At 36.8% G+C, this 16,253-nt stretch overlaps 1 protein-coding gene across 1 annotated transcript in view; it reads right to left on the bottom strand.

The window, feature by feature from the left end:
- The window catches only part of PNLIPRP3 (pancreatic lipase related protein 3), a 52,381-nt gene that overhangs the window by 12,364 nt on the left and 23,764 nt on the right, over positions 1–16,253 (bottom strand). The window contains 5 exon segments of the mRNA XM_021714177.1: positions 3,901–4,016; positions 8,594–8,623; positions 8,626–8,715; positions 8,797–8,918; positions 13,885–14,003. Coding sequence (XP_021569852.1) covers positions 3,901–4,016; positions 8,594–8,623; positions 8,626–8,715; positions 8,797–8,918; positions 13,885–14,003 — 477 coding nt within the window.

The following is a 16,253-nucleotide window of genomic DNA, read 5'->3' as shown; positions in this document are numbered from 1 at the left end:
CGTACAAGGAGGAGCTCATACCAAATCTACAGAAAGTATTCCAGGCAATTGAGAAAGATGGAATTCTCCCCAAATCATTTTACAAAGCTAACATCACACTGATACCCAAACTGGGTAAAAATCCAACAACAGAAAAAAAGAGAACTACAGGCCAATATCCTTTATGAACATAGATGCAAAAATCCTCAACAAGATTCTAGCAAATCAGATCCAAAAGCACATCTCAAAAAATCATCCACCATGACCAAGTAGGCTTCATCCCCAGGATGCAGGACTGGTTCAACATTCACAAGACCATAAATGTCATTAAATACATCAACAGATGTAAAAACAAGAACCACATGATTATTTCATTAGAAACAGAAAAAGCTTTTAGTAAAATCCAGCATCCCTTCTTGATAAAAACCCTCCAACACCTTGGTATAGAAGGAACATACCTGAAAATAGTAAGTGCCATCTACGATAAACCCACAGCTAACTTTTTGCTAAATGAACAGAAGCTGGAAACATTTCCCCTGTAAACTGGAACAAGACAAGGCTACTCACTCTCACCCCTCTTGTTCAATATTGTATTGGAAGTCCTAGCTCGGGCAATTAGACAAGAAAAGGAAATCAGGGGTATCCAAATAGGAAAAGAGGAAGTCAAGTTATCCCTCTTTGCTGATGAAATGCAGTAGACACCCTTATGACAATTGGAACTGGCAACCTATAACTTGAAAATCCAAGAGATTCTGTCAAAAATCTGTTTGCACTGATAAAGGACTTTTGCCAAGTCTGAGGGTACAAAATAAATGTGCAAAAGACAGTTGCACTACTATATACCAACAACAAGCAGGCAGAGACCCAAATAAAAAGCACAATCCCATTCACAGTAGCCACCAAAAAAATGAAATACCTCGGCATCTTAGTAACCAGAGAGGTAAAAGACCTTTACAATGAGAACTACAAAATGCTGCTCAAAGAAATCCAAGAAGATACAAACAAATGGAAAAATATTCCATGCTCATGGATGGGAAGAATCAACATTGTTAAAATGTCCATCCTACCAAAGGCAATCTACAGATTCAATGCAATACCCATTGTGTTAGCAACATCATTTTTCTCAGAGCTGGACACAACAATACAGAAATTCATATGGAAACATAACTACCACGAATAGCTGAAACAATCCTTAGCAAAAGACACAAAGCAGGAGGTATCACACTTCTAGACTTCAAACTTTACTATAAGGCTACAGTAATCAAAACAGCCTGGTATTGGTACAAGAACAAGCCCATAGACCAATGGAACAGGACAGAGATTCCTGAAGCAAAGCCTCAATTCCTCAACCAACTCATCTTTGACAAAGCCTCCAACAACAACCACTGGGGAGAGGAGAACCTATTCAGTAAATGGTGCTCAAAAAACTGGTTGACCACATGCAGAAGATTGAAACAGGACCCCTACTTATCACCATACACAAGAATTAACTCTAAATGAATCAAAGACCTAAACGTAAAACCTCAAACTATAAGAACCTTAGAAAATGCGGTAGACACCCTTATGACAATTGGAACTGGCAACCAATTCCTATTCAGAATCCTAAAGGCCAATACCTTAAGAAATAAGATAGACAAATGGGACCTCATCAAACTAACAAGGTTCTGCAGAGCAAAAGAAGCCATCAAGAGAGCAGGGAGACAGCCCACATAATGGGAAAAAATATTTGCCAACTGTATATCTGACAAAAGCCTAACATCTAGGATCTACAAGGAACTCAAATGCACCAAGAGGAAAAAAACAAACAGCCCCTTTAAAAAGTGAGCAAAAGACATGAATAGACACTTCTCAGAAGAAGATATATGGACAGCCAACAGACACATGAAAAGGTGCTCAACCTCCCTCATCATCAGAGAAATGCAAATCAAAACCGCATTGAGATGCCACCTAACCCCAGTAAGAATGACCTTCATTAATAAAACAAACTAACAGATGCTGGCAAGGATGTGAAGAAAACGGATTGCTTCTACACTGCTGGTAGGAATGCAAACTAGTGCAACCTCTTTGGAAGACAGCGTGGCAATTTCTGAAAGAACTAGTTATTGACCTTCCATATGACCCAGCAATTCCCCTATTGGGAATATACCCAGAGGAACTCAAATCATTCTACAAAAAAGATACCTGCACATGTACTTTTTTGCTCTATTCACAATAGCAAAAACATGGAACCTACCATATTGCCCATCGAAACTGGACTGGATAAAGAAAATGCGGTACATATACACAATGGAATATTATGCAACCATAAAGAAGGACAAACATATGGACTTCGCAGCAACTTGCATGAATTTGGAGTCGATCATACTCAGTGATCTATCACAGAAACAAAGAACAGAGTACCATATGTTCTCACTCATAAGCAGACCTTGAACACTTATAATACTATAAGAAAGTGTTTGGCAGTAATGGGAAACTGTCAGGGGAGGCAGGGGTGGGATTGGCAGTTGAGGGAAACTGCTAGGGGAGGGAGGAGCATACCTCATTAAAAAGGGACAAGGGTATGTGCATAATCAATGTTTGTATACCTAATCCTGAATTGTACCCCACATCTTTATAATTGAAAAAATATATAAATAAATATATAAATACATAAAAAGAAATAGAAAACAAAACACCACATGTTCTCACTTCCATGTGGGCTAAATTTTCATAAAGATGGAAATAATAGACACTAGGGTCACTAAAAGAAGGGAGGCAGGGAGTAGGGTTAGGGTTCAGAAGTTACCTCTTGGGGTAACTTCACTCTCTAGACAACAGGTCACCTGAAGCCCAAACTCAACCAGGGCACAGTATGTCCACATAGCAAACATGCACTATAGTTTGTAACCAAAATTGGTATCCATGTGGCAGGAGCCAGATTCTAAGGGGTTTCTAATCTCCCCAGCACTAAATATACAATGACTCTGAGGGCCTTCTTCCACTAAAAGTAAATGCCAGGATCCCTTAGCCACTCAGAACAGTAATCATGGCAGGAGAAGGGAGAGAGGTGAGGGAGGAGGCTATGTAGAAAATGCCAGTATTTGACTGTCAGACTCTCTAGGAACTGCAGGAAACCAAGAGTATGGCTTGAGTGCATCCACTTGCCAGGATCAGTCACAAGAGGGAAATGCTTATTCTTGCCCCATAACCACTCATGAGATGCTGTTGCTTACCATAAACTTCAGCTGGAAAGTCATATTTTCTATCTTGATAAAACAGGGATTCAGTCTCTAAAACACAAGAATGAAAATCATTTCTACTTCCCAATACAAAGTAGATTTTCTTTCTCCTTTTCATAGTGATAACCAAATGAAAAATACATTTAGCTCGGGTCTGGCACTGTGTGTTTTATGACTCAAGCAAAATCAGGTTTGGTATTTTGTCACGTATTGATCTATGTGGAACTCCTGTGAGCTATCTATACCTTAGTTCTGCTCTGTATAAATAATTAAACTGTAATAAGATGATTTTTATGTTCCAAGTAAATAGTAATATGTTTGGTTGTACCTCTTGATTGATTCAGCCTTCTCAGGGCATCTTTGAAGACGACATTTAAAATATATAAGCAGAAAAATGCTTGCCCTGGACTTATACCTGTTACACAGTAGCATCTAATTACTGCATAACAAATGGCCAAAAAAGAAAAACTGGATATAATCTTCAAAAGAGCTGAAACAACCAGAATACAAATTGTTGGTTTAGTTATTTCAACCCTCCAGCAATCTCAGTTACTGTTCAGTACTCAGTACAGAAACAATCCATTATTTCCCAAAATGGCAGATGCATTTTTTTGCCACCTACTCAAAGACCTAATATTCAGCTGGCTAATCATGTTTCAAAAATTACTTTCTAATTAAATTCCAAGTAAAATCCTTTACTAGCTGCTTTAAAAGATTTGTAGGATCTACAAGGATAAGCAATCAATGTATCAGGATTAAGAATGCTTTTGACATAAAAGCAATTACTTTGAGCATGGTTACAATTAAAGGAAATCACCTCTATGAAAACAATTTCCAATTAATTGATAACAATTAACTGATAACTGATAGTGTGAATCATTTCTTAGAAAGAATAACTGTAAGTGACAGATTCTTGAGTTGAGGGGACAGACCTTGTGTCTAGGTTTGGATGTCGAGCAACATTGATCAATGTTACATATCATTTTCTTTGTACTAAGACATTCAAACAGGGTAAATAAACAAAAGCATATCAAAATGACTTTGTGCTTTGAAATTAATATCCCCAAACACTTCCTAGGATCTCTGACACAGTATCCTTGTGCACACAGTGTATCCACCTTATACCAATTAAGTCTCTGTCTCTCTGTTCCTGCAGGAATAACTGAACTCCCTTCTATTATACCACAAAACAGTCATCAGCATTAACCAGTGCTGATGAAAGGTGTGACAGTTGTGGGATAGTGTAGAGAATGCTAAAGTTGAATCATTGTTAAACATGACACTATTGCTACCAGTAGTTAGGATTATTGCAACAATAAATAAGAAAGATCTAAATAGCTCTGCACATTATAAAGTTTTCATAGCATTCTAGTCATTTATGCTTCTGTATCTTACATAAGAACACATTTACAGAATGGCATGGACTATTCTTCCAACTACCTACATAACTTGGTTGATCTTTCAGAAACTAGATTTTGGTTTTTAGCATATGTGATATCATTATTCTATAATAATGACCTCCAACAAATGAGTCCTTCCTAGATCCTTATGCCTTTGCAAATCATGTTACCATTTTTTCTCTCAAGAGAGGGAGCATAGTTTTTCACCCTCCTGGATCTTATGATTTGCACTGACTAATGGAATGTGGTGAAACTGATACTGTGAAAGTTCTAAGGTCTCAGTCTCAAAAGGCCTTCCAGCACCCACTTTTGCTCTCTTGGAACCTGGCTGCCATATTAAGAAAATCAGGCTACCTGGTTGAGGAGAGAGACTCTGAAGGAAGACAGACTATATAAATGAGGAGAACCAATCCCAAAACTCCAGCCTTGGAAGATCATCTCAGATCGTCTCAACCAGGTTAGTCCAACTGTCAGCTGGATAGTCACCTGAGTTACTCCAGCCAACGCTACATAAAGCAGAGTCTCAGCAGCACTCTGTCTGAATCTTGACCCTCAGAACCCTTGGAAATAAGATAATTGTTCTTGTAAGCCACTGTGGTTTGTCATGCAATAGATAACTGAGACAATATACTTTCAGAAATAATGTAATATAGTTAACAGAAATCAATAGCTGGCATGATCTTTTTTTTTTTTAAAAAAAGGACTTCTCTTACATTGTGTCTATATCTACAGATTTATATTCACAATTAATTGTGATTTAGACAAGACAATTTGTTTGTTAGAATATAGTGAGCTATTAATTTTAAAAGTAATGGTTTCTTAGTAATAAATATAACATAAAATAGAATAACTTGAAGTTTTAAAACTCATTTAAAGATTTAATTTGAATGATAAATGTGTTTTTAATCCAAAAAAATTATAGGAAGTTCTATAATGTCTCAAAATGATAGTTTATGATAAATGTATGTTTTACTTGACTTAATCGTCTACAGAATATTAAATGATCTGTGTATAACAATTAATTATATAAAGAAGTCTTATGATTTATATTTTATGTAATAGAAAAGCTTTAAAGTCATAATATAAAAAAATGAGAGAAGTAAGTTTTATTCAGGCCTTTTTATATAAGTTTTGCTTATCTGAACTAGGTGGAATTGACTCTGAGTCTTATTTATATACCTCTACATTTACCAGTTTTGTTTTGTTTTTTTTGAGTTGGAGTCTCACTCTGTCACCCAGACTGGAGTAAAGTGGCCGCTCCTGGCCACCGCAGCCTCGTCCTGATGGGCTCCAGTGATCCTTCCGCCTCAGCCTTCCAAGTAGCCGGGATTACAGGCATGTGCTACCACGCCCAGCTGATTTTTTTATTTATTATGGAGATGAGGTCTCTCTGCCCAGGCGGGTCTCGATCCCGCGGGCTCAGGCAATTCACTCACCTCAGCCTCCCAAAGGCGCGGGATTACAGGCTGAACCACTGAGCCAGGCTACCAGTTGTGTTTTTTAAGTAGTCATTATAAATAGATTCTTCTCATCACATTTACTTTTTCAGTGAAAATATTTAAACTTTGTAATTTATCTCCAGTGAAGTAGACACCAGAGTTGCACTCAATGTTATGATCTGTGTATTTTTTCTCTACAACAGTCAAATGAAAGATCTAATAATTTTAACATTTAATTTTCATTTCCCTGATGATTAGTGATGTTGAGCATTATTTTCATGTTTGGTGGCCATTTGTATATCTTCTTTTGAGAAATGTCTGTCAATGTTGCTTGCCCACTTTTTAATGGGGTTACTTGTTTTATCTTGCTGACTTGTTTGAGTTCTTTGTAGATTCGGGATATTAGTCCTTTGTTGGATATATAGACTGAAAATATTTTCTCCCATTTTGTACATTGCCTATTTACTCTATTGATTATTTCTTTTGCTGTACAGAAGCTTATAAGTTTGATTAAATTCCACTTACTTATTTTTGTTTTTGTTGCATTTGCATTTGCTTTTGAGGTCTTAGCCATAAATTCTTTGCCTAGGTCAATGTCTCCAGAAGAATTTTTCCTAGGTTTCCTTCTAGGATTTTTATGGTTTCAAGTTTGACATTTAGGTTTTTAATCCATCTTGAGTCAATGAGATACCACTGTATACCAGTCAGAATGGCCATTATTTTTAAAAATGCAAAAAATATATATATATAAAATAGATGTTACCACAAATGTGGTAAAAAGGAAATGTTTATACACTACTTAGTATACATCCAAGGGAAGACAGATCATTATACAAAAAAAGACACCTGCACTTACATGCTTATTGCAGCACAATTCACAGTTGCAAAGATATGGAATCAACATGAAAATGTGATATATACCACATATATATAATCATATTACATTATATATACATCATCATATTGTATTATATATAATGATATATCAAACACATACACACAGTGGAATATGATTCAGCTATAAAAAAGAATGAAATAATATTTTTTGCTGCAACTTGAATGGAATTAGAGATGATCATTCTAATTGAAGTAACAGGAGCAGAAGACCAAATACCACATGGTCTTATTCATAAGTGGGAGCCAAACTAAGGGTCTGCAAAAGCACACAGAATGGTGTAATGGGCATTGGAGACGCAGGAAGGGGAGGATGTGGAGAAGGAAGTGATGAAAAATTGCCTATGGGGTACAATGCACACTAATGAGGGTGACAGGTATTCTGAAAGCCCAGACCTCTTCACCATTGTACAATGCATCCGTGAAACCAAAAGCCATTTGTACCTCTATAGCTATTGAATTTAAAATATACAAATAATAAAAATAATTTCAACAGTTAGATATCCTGACTACATGAGAGGTTGTGAGACATTCAGAATCATTCAGATATTCATTATCACATCATCATACATGTATTATATTATTATGCATTATTGTATATTATGAGTGATATATTTCATTATTTACATAATGATGAAATGTAGATAGGGAAGAATGGAATTCTCAAATAACTTTTTGATGCCGTCTCACCAAATGCCTTACATGTACTATTATTACTGGAAACTACTATAAAAAGTTAAATAGTATTTGTTTAATCTGTGGTCACAGCATCCAGAATGATTCTGCTAAAAGGAACTCAGACTATGTCTCTCTGCTCAAATCCTTCCTATGATCCCCATCTTACTTGAGTAAAAGCTGAAGTCTTTTCTACAACCCATAAGGCCCTGTGTTACCTCCCTCTGCCCACTTCTCTCCCTAACTTTATTCCACTACTCTTGTTCTCTTACTTCCTTCCAACCACAACAGGCTCCCCGTTGCCACGAACCTGCCAGGAAGGCTCCTGTCTCAGGCCTTTTACACTTGTTCTCCCCCTTGACCCAGAATGCTTTTCCCTCAGGTATGCATATGGCTGACTCCTTCAGGTCATCTGCTCAGTAAGTACTCTCTTGTCACCCTATCAAAAACGTTCTTCCCCTGCTCTACCTGTGCTGTCACCAGCACATCATATTCCCCTTCCATGTTTTATTTTGTCTCCTGAGCTCTGTACTATTTGTTTATTGATTTCCTAACAAGTTAACATATTAATTCCACTGGGAAAGAATAGTTGTCTTTTGTATTCATTCCCATATCTGCTGTTCCTGGAATAATGCCTGGCACATAGCAAATACTCACTACATATTTGCTGAGTGAATTACACACTCTGCTTGTTTATATTGAAAGACTGACTAATATGCTGGATATTGTGTAAGGCATTGGGGATACAAAGGTAACTAAGACACAGTCCTTGATCTCACAACTGGTGTGAGAGCTTAATACGTGTGACTGTGTTTGGAGAGAAAAGCTATTTTATATGTATAATACATACAAAAGAATGTGACCTCAATTTTATATGTAATTTTATATGTAGATTTTTAATTACATACAAAAAAGGACATAAATCCTATCTAAGGAGAGAGCTCAGTGAATACATATCCATGGCATCCATATTTTAGAACGTATTGACCTTCTTTATAAGCATTGAAATCAAATTTAATAAAGACATAATTAAGTCTTGACATCCTGGCATGTGCTTCCCTCCATTTGGGTAAAAGTCAAGGTGACCACAAGCATCTGTAGTTCTAATACCTGAAATAGATAAAAACAGCAAATGCTCCTAAAAATCTCATCTGTGCCTCTATGCAGTTTCTGTTGCTGTTAAAAACTTACCAAGCTCAATGAGGATGCAAGCTGCACGTGTATGAGTAACATAAACAAAGTTGGTATCTGAAGGGTCTAGCCTGACTTCCTTCAGAGTGCCATGGAAAAATGGCCTAGCTGGGTCCAACCCTAGAGAAAACTGTCTATTAAACCAAGACATGTTCTGTGGAAGAGCACATTGACAGTGTTTTATTTTGGAAGTATAGATGGTGAAGGCAAGTTTCTTTTCCTATATGATTTATATTGATCAAATATTACTCAAGACAAAGTGCAGATACATAAACTGAGTCTATAAATGTGGAGTCTGTATATATTGCAATATCAGGTTTGTACATATAAGTAAGGCTGTGTCAAGACAATACTAAAACAGCTAACAAGCTCAGAAAAATCACAGTGGTTATTCTAGAGTCTGTATATGGAATACCACATATACAATAGGTTATGGATTACAGAGGGTCTTGAAAAGCAACAACTGGAGGCTAAAAAATGTAATAAAATTTAAAAATAAGAGCTCCTCAATATTTAAAGATCAATCTACAAAGCATCACAGTTAAAATAATAGAATCTTTCTCCTCAGCTAAATATCTTTTAGTTCCATTTCATTATAATGAAATGAAAAGCCTGGAAATCTTCCAAATGCTATGATCATCCACATATCCACTCATTTCTGCATTTCACAATGATTTATCAAGCACCTATTATATGCCAGGAACTATGTGCCAGGTTCAGCACTCAGATACAAGAAATTAAGACCTAGCCTTGTCCTCAAGAAGCTTTTCCCCCAAGAATCTTTTTCCCAGGTATCCATATGACTAATTCCTTCAGGTTATCTGTTCTTACCATCCTATCAAAAATTTCTATGTGATGGGGGAGTCACCTCAATTCTGTGTGCTCAGTGCAGAGGCAGAGGTGAGCATAGGTGTTACACAAGCACAGAGAAGCAACATATAGCCTAGTCTTGGGGATTTAGGACATGCTTCTGCTGGAGATAGGAAATACAAGCAGAGATTTGAGGCACCAGGAGGGTCAGCCAGGGTAAAGATGGGTCAGGCAGCATCCTAGGGGAGGAGAGAGAATGTACATGGCCTCCAGGTGAGAGAGTTAAGCACATTTGGGAAACCATAACTAGTTTGCTAAGGCTGATGTATAGAGTCAAGAATTTGGTGAAAGATAATATTGCAAGCAGGAGTCAGATGACATCTGAGCCATCTCAAGGAGTTTTAATATGATTTGGCTGTCCATGGGAAGCTGTTGCAAGTTTGCAAGAGGGGGAGATTTATGGTCAGATTTATATTTTATCAAAATATATTTGCTGTCATATGGAGACTGGGTACCAGAGAGAAGAGGACACTGTCAGCAAAGTGTTACAGCTGACCCCTATGGAAATGAGGTATGAGCAAGAAATGAATGTGTGTGCCACAGCAGTAGGGTGTCCATTACTTCAGCACACTTAACTCTTCATGTGTTTGTTTTTATTTTTCGGACTAATGTAATCACTAAAAGAGGAACTATAGAATAAGAAGAGGAGAGAAGAGGGGGCCTAGAATGGAAATTTGAAGGATATTGACATCTAAGGGAAGGCAAGAGAAAAGAACTTCACAAAATAGACTGGAGAGAATCAGAAAAACAAAGACAACCAAGAAGATGTGGAACCACAGAAGCTGTGAAAGAACATTTCAACAAAGTGGGAGGGGTCAACTGGGTCAAATGTTGCAGAGGGGTCCAGTAAAATAGAGATTTTAAAAGTCTGGTAGAGTACCACTAAAAAAGCATTGGTGATCTGGAAGACTGGTTTTGGTAGAAGGGTGGAGAAAGAAAGACTTCAGTGGGCCAAGAAGAGAACAGACCCTAAGGAAATGCAGCCACTCTTTTGACTTTCTAAGAGTTTGAATCTGAAGGAACACAGCAAGTTGGGGCCTCTGTTAGAAGGGAATGTGAAGCCAGGGAGAAACAGGTGTGTTTCAGTGTGGTGTTTCTCTTGACAAGATCAGAGAAAAAGGCAATAAAGCCCCCAAAGAGGGGACTGGATTCAGAGCAAATGTGGAAAGACAGAATTAGACAAAAGAGTCAGTGAAGAACACCAACATGTATCTAAACAAAGCATTCATGCTCAAAAAAAAGAGGAAAAATATTTCATATTTATCTCATAATTAACTCTTCAAAACTCTAGGAAGTTTTTTGTTTGTTTTTTTCTAGTGTGATTACACACAAACTTCTAATGAAGTCAGGATCCCTGGAGAGAAACATCCAAATATAAGTGCACCTCACACCCTATTGATTGAAGAGCAAGACAATCAGATAAGGTAAAAAATAAATAAATAAAAACCAAACAAACAAACAAATAAAACAACAACTAGTCCTTCCAAGAGATGGGGAACAGGGAGCATTGAATTTGATGTTCTAGGATATCTCAGGAGAAAAGTCTACAGAAGGGAAGAGAACTATTAGGTTCAACCTATTAGTTGGCTTGAGGGAGAGAGATGTAACCCCCTGTAACCACTTGGGATTTGAGTTTATTAGTGTGTGTGTATTTGGGTGCATGTATGTGTCAGTATAATGAGAGTAAATTTTCCTCAGAAAAGGAAAGCACTGATGCTCTTTTTAAATAAAAAGAAAATAAAAACTAAATCAGCTGAATACACCCCTAACTATAGTCATTTATGAAGACTACTTACTGTTCATACATAATTATTAAATACATAGAAACTTATATGTCCTTAATGTGTTATCATATTAATTGTTTTATCTGATTTATTATAAAATTAAAATCTCTTTGAAGTATTGGCTCTTCTGTTACTCAAGGAACACAATTACTCAAAAGTCAATTACTTAGAGAAATATAAACTGCAAAATCTAAATTAGATAAATTATTTGGACATTCAGAGAGCTCTTAAAATTTAGATGTTTTTGATTTGTTCCACTGGATGATTCACTTGATGGAAAAAACTGAAGTTAAATAGTATTTGTTTTTTGAAAAAATTAATAAAAAACAAAATCTCTTTGAATTTACTGTAACCCAGAATGAATTTTAAATACATGCGCAGCTGTGTTCTTCCTTTTAATCTAAGAGGAGTCGTCTCCCAGGCTGTGTGGGCCTCAAGAGGTTCCACCTTCAAAAGTTGAACTCATTTCTTCTTTCCCCTGGGCTTGAAAACTGAGAGTGAAGGGGGATTTTTGCCACCTAACGGCTTTAGCTTAAAAAGACAAGTTTTATTATTCTAAATAAGAATGACGGTGGTGGTGGTGGGTGAGAGGGAGTTCACACACACACACAGAGAACAGTGGTTTAACAAATAGAAAATATGTACATACTATGTGCTGGGCTCAGAGCCAGTAGAATAAGGGAGTCTACTGAAAATAACAGACATAAAAAATTATTGAAAATAACAGACACGTAAACAATTATAAGACCATGTGATATAAATATTACATAATATTTATATTTTCAAATATAATAGAGGCATATATCAATGGGTATGGGAAGCATAGAGATTAATTCTGTCAAGAAGAAAGATTTGAGCTAAATCTTGAAAAATGAACAATCCATGTTCAGGGAGGGGGCAACAGCATGCACAAAGGCACAGAACATGAAAAACTATGATAAAGCATGACGAGTCGACATGACAAGCTAAGAAGCTTTAGGCAAAGGAAACTCCTGAGAGGTTTTGAGCAGCAGAGTAGCACAGCCTGGATTTAGAAAGAGGCCTCCAGCACTGCCTGTAGAAGACTGGGCTGGGGTACAAGGTCAAACAAAACACAGGCATGAGATGATGAGGAACTCAGTCAGGAAAATGAGCAGATGAAGGAGACATAGGGCTTACTGACTGATTGTTGGTGGGATATGCAGAGGCGAGAGGCCAGCCCAGTTCAGCCTGTCAGCAGTGGAGGTGCTGCTTTGATCTTCATCCATCTTACTCAATTAGTTTGGAAATCAGGATGCAGGGTAGTACTATGATTAATTACCATACTTAAAAATTCAATTCATAGTATGTATTTTACTTTGCAAATTATTTTTAGACTCAACAGTACATCCAGGAATAGTATTAAATATTTAACAATTGGGTGAGCTTGTCCAGGTGTGTCATGGACATCCTTCCAGGACAATCAGTGGGACTCAAACTTGTTCTTTTCTTTTACTTTTAAAAATTGGTGTATAATAGTTGTACATATTTGGGGGTTCCATGTGATATTTTGAAACATGTATATAATGTGTAGTGATCAAATTGGTAATTGGGATACCCATCACGACAAACATTTATCTTTTGTTTGTGTTGGGAATGTTAGAATTCTGCTTATCCAGAAATTTTGAAATATATGATAAATTATTGTTAATTGTAATTCCCTACTGTACTACTGAATATTAGAAAATATTCCTACTAGCTAACTCTATTTTCCTACCCATTTGCTGACTTCTCTTGATCCTCTACCTCCTTGTCTTCCCAGCCTCTGGTAACCACCATGCTGCTCTCTACCTCCATGTCAAACTCATTCTTTGTATTAGTGGTGCGGAATTCCAACAAATGGAATGTGTCATAATTCATTCAACCATTCCCCTACAGGTGGGGAAATCACATAGCTTCTGTTATTTTGCCACCACAGATAATGCCACAGTGAACACCCTTGAACATGTATGTACACACATAGGTTTTGAAAACAGTCACACTGGGCATGGTGGCTCAAGTTTGTAATCACAGCACTTTGAAAGGCTGGGGTGAGAGGATTGTCTGAGTCCAGGGGCTCAAGACCAGCCTGGGCAACTTGATGAGACCTCATCTCTACAATAGATAAATAATTTTAAAAATTGCCAGGCGTGGTGGTGTGCGCCTGTAGTTTCAGCTACTTGGAAGGCAGAGGAAGAAGGATCACCTGAGCGCAGATCAAGGCTGCGGTAGCTGTGAGTTTACCATTGCACTCCAGCCTGGGCGACAGAGTGAGATTCCAACTCAAAAAAAAAAAAAAGACAGTAAACACTGTCATGTTTTATTTTACATGAGTCACATTTACATGTGCTTCTTCTATTGTATTTGGTGTTCAGATACTTGTATGTAAAAGAACATGGAAACAAATACAAGGCCTAACTCCAGGGCATGCTTATCAGTTATTCTTCCAAGGCCTGGTATCCTTGACCCAGCTTCCCTAGCCAGATGTGCTCCCAAGCTAGGGCCAATCAAGTGCACTTTAGAAGGGGAATATCCAATTTTTTTTCCAATAGGATCATTTTAAAGAAAAAATAGAACAAATATATATTTTTTAATTTTAGAGTATATACAGAGTGGGTAGAAATGCTTAAATATGCTTTCCAAAATTAAAACAAAAAAGTCAACATGGTTCTCCCTTTCACACATAAGATGGGAACTGGTAAAGTGACAAAGTCACATCTCTGCCTACCTATATCCTTATCTGATCAAAGGAGAACATGCGAAGAGCCTAGAGAAATGCCTTCTACTGTAGTTCTTCCCCTTGTGTCAAGGGACTGTTCTCTCGAGAGCTAAAGAACAGTCTCAGTAACTGCATTTGTGACTTCCAGCTCCATGCCAATCTTCCCTGTGGCCCAACCCTTTCAGCACATTCCCAAAACTGTTCAAAGGCAGCTCATGGCTATGCTGTTATCCACCTTGCCTGTATCTGTCTCCTCCAGGTTAAGGCAACACTAGGAAATATCTGGGATAACTTTAGTTCTTAAAAGAGGAGCATTTAAGAATATTCACAAACTCAAAAAACTCACCAGCAAGAAAACAAATAACTTGATTTAAAAATAGACAAAGGATTTGAATAGACATTTCTCAAAAGAAGTCATACAAATTATCAAGAGGTTTTTAAAAAAATGCTGAACATCACTAGTGATCAGGAAAATGCCCATTAACACCACACTGAGATATCAGCTTATACCTATCAGAATGGTTACTAACATTAAAAGGAGGAGGAGGAGGAGGAGGAGGAGGAGGAGGAGGAGGAGGAGGAGGAGAAGGAGTTTTGGCAAGGATGTGAAGAAAATGCTTCTATGCTGCTGGTGGGAATGGGAATGTAAATCAATTTAGCCATTATGGAGAACAGCATGGAGGTTTCTCTTAATTCTAAAAACAGAACTACCACATGATTTAGCAATCCCACTTCTGAAATATATACAAAGTAATTGAAATCAGTATATTGAAAAGATATCTGCACTCTTCTGTTCACTACAGCATTATTCACAATAGTCAAGATACAAAATCAATCTTTTGTCCATCAATGGATGAATGGACAAAAAAAGTAGTATACACATACAATGATTCTTTATATACTACTTAGTCTTTGAAGAGAAGGAAATTCTGTCATTTATGACAAAATGGATAAACATGAATGGTATTGTGCCAAGTGAATAAGTCAGGCACAGAAAGACAAACACTGCTTGATCTCACTAAGATATGAGTTTCAAAAATTAAGTTTATATCTTCAGAGGTACTCACAGAAAAAGAAAATAGAACTTACAGAAGTAGAGAGTAGAATGGTGGTTACCAATGGCTAAAGGATGAGGAAGAGGGGGAATGGGGAGATGTTGATCAAAGGGTACACATTTGGGTTAGAAAGGAGAAATAAGTTCTTGAGATCTATTGCACAGTATGATGACCATAGTTAGTAATAATGTTTTATATATTTCAAAAATGCTAAAAGAATAGATTTTTAAATGTTCTCCCTACAAAAAAGTGATAAGCATGTAAAGAAATTGATATGTTAATTAGGTTTATATAATCATTTCACAACATATAGATATATCAAAACATCACACTGTACCCAATGAAGATATACAATTGCTGTTTTTCAATTAAAAATAAATCTTTAAATAAAAATAAATATTCACAGACTATATACCTACAGATAAAAAACAAATAAATAAAAATTAATGCACTAGAGAACAACTGAACAGATATTTCTCAAAAGAAGACATGCAAATTGCCAAGTTTGTTTTTTAAAATACTGAACATCATTTTTTTTATGATCAATATTTTTTATTATGATATTGTGGGGTACAGTTAAGGCTTAGGTATACAAATATATTTCGTTCAGGCACCCATGTTGATAAGAGGTGTTTCCTCGTCCCCAGACAGATATTTACTACCATTAATGCCATCTCCCTCCCCCACCCCATAGTTTCCCACTACTGTTAGTCATTTTCTTAGAGTATTACATTGATTGTTCAAGGTCCACTATATGAGTGAGAACATGTGATACTTAGATCTTAGTTTCTGTGAAAGGTCACTCAGTATTATAGACTCTAGTTCCATCCAGGTTGCTGCAAAATTCATGATTTTGTTCTTTTTTATGGCTGCATAGTATTCCATCGTGTATATGTACCACATTTTTAAAACCAGTCCTCTTTTGATGGACAGCATAGTTGCTTCCAGGTTCTTGCTGTGATAAACATATGTGTGCAGGTATCTTTTTTATACAGTGATTTGAGTTCTTCAGGATATATTCCCAGTAGGGGG

The sequence above is a fragment of the Carlito syrichta genome, unplaced genomic scaffold (assembly GCF_000164805.1).
Source record: "Carlito syrichta isolate Samal-C Ts95f unplaced genomic scaffold, Tarsius_syrichta-2.0.1 Scaffold305300, whole genome shotgun sequence".
NCBI lineage: Eukaryota > Metazoa > Chordata > Mammalia > Primates > Tarsiidae > Carlito > Carlito syrichta.
This window is presented reverse-complemented; position numbering and strand designations above follow the sequence as displayed.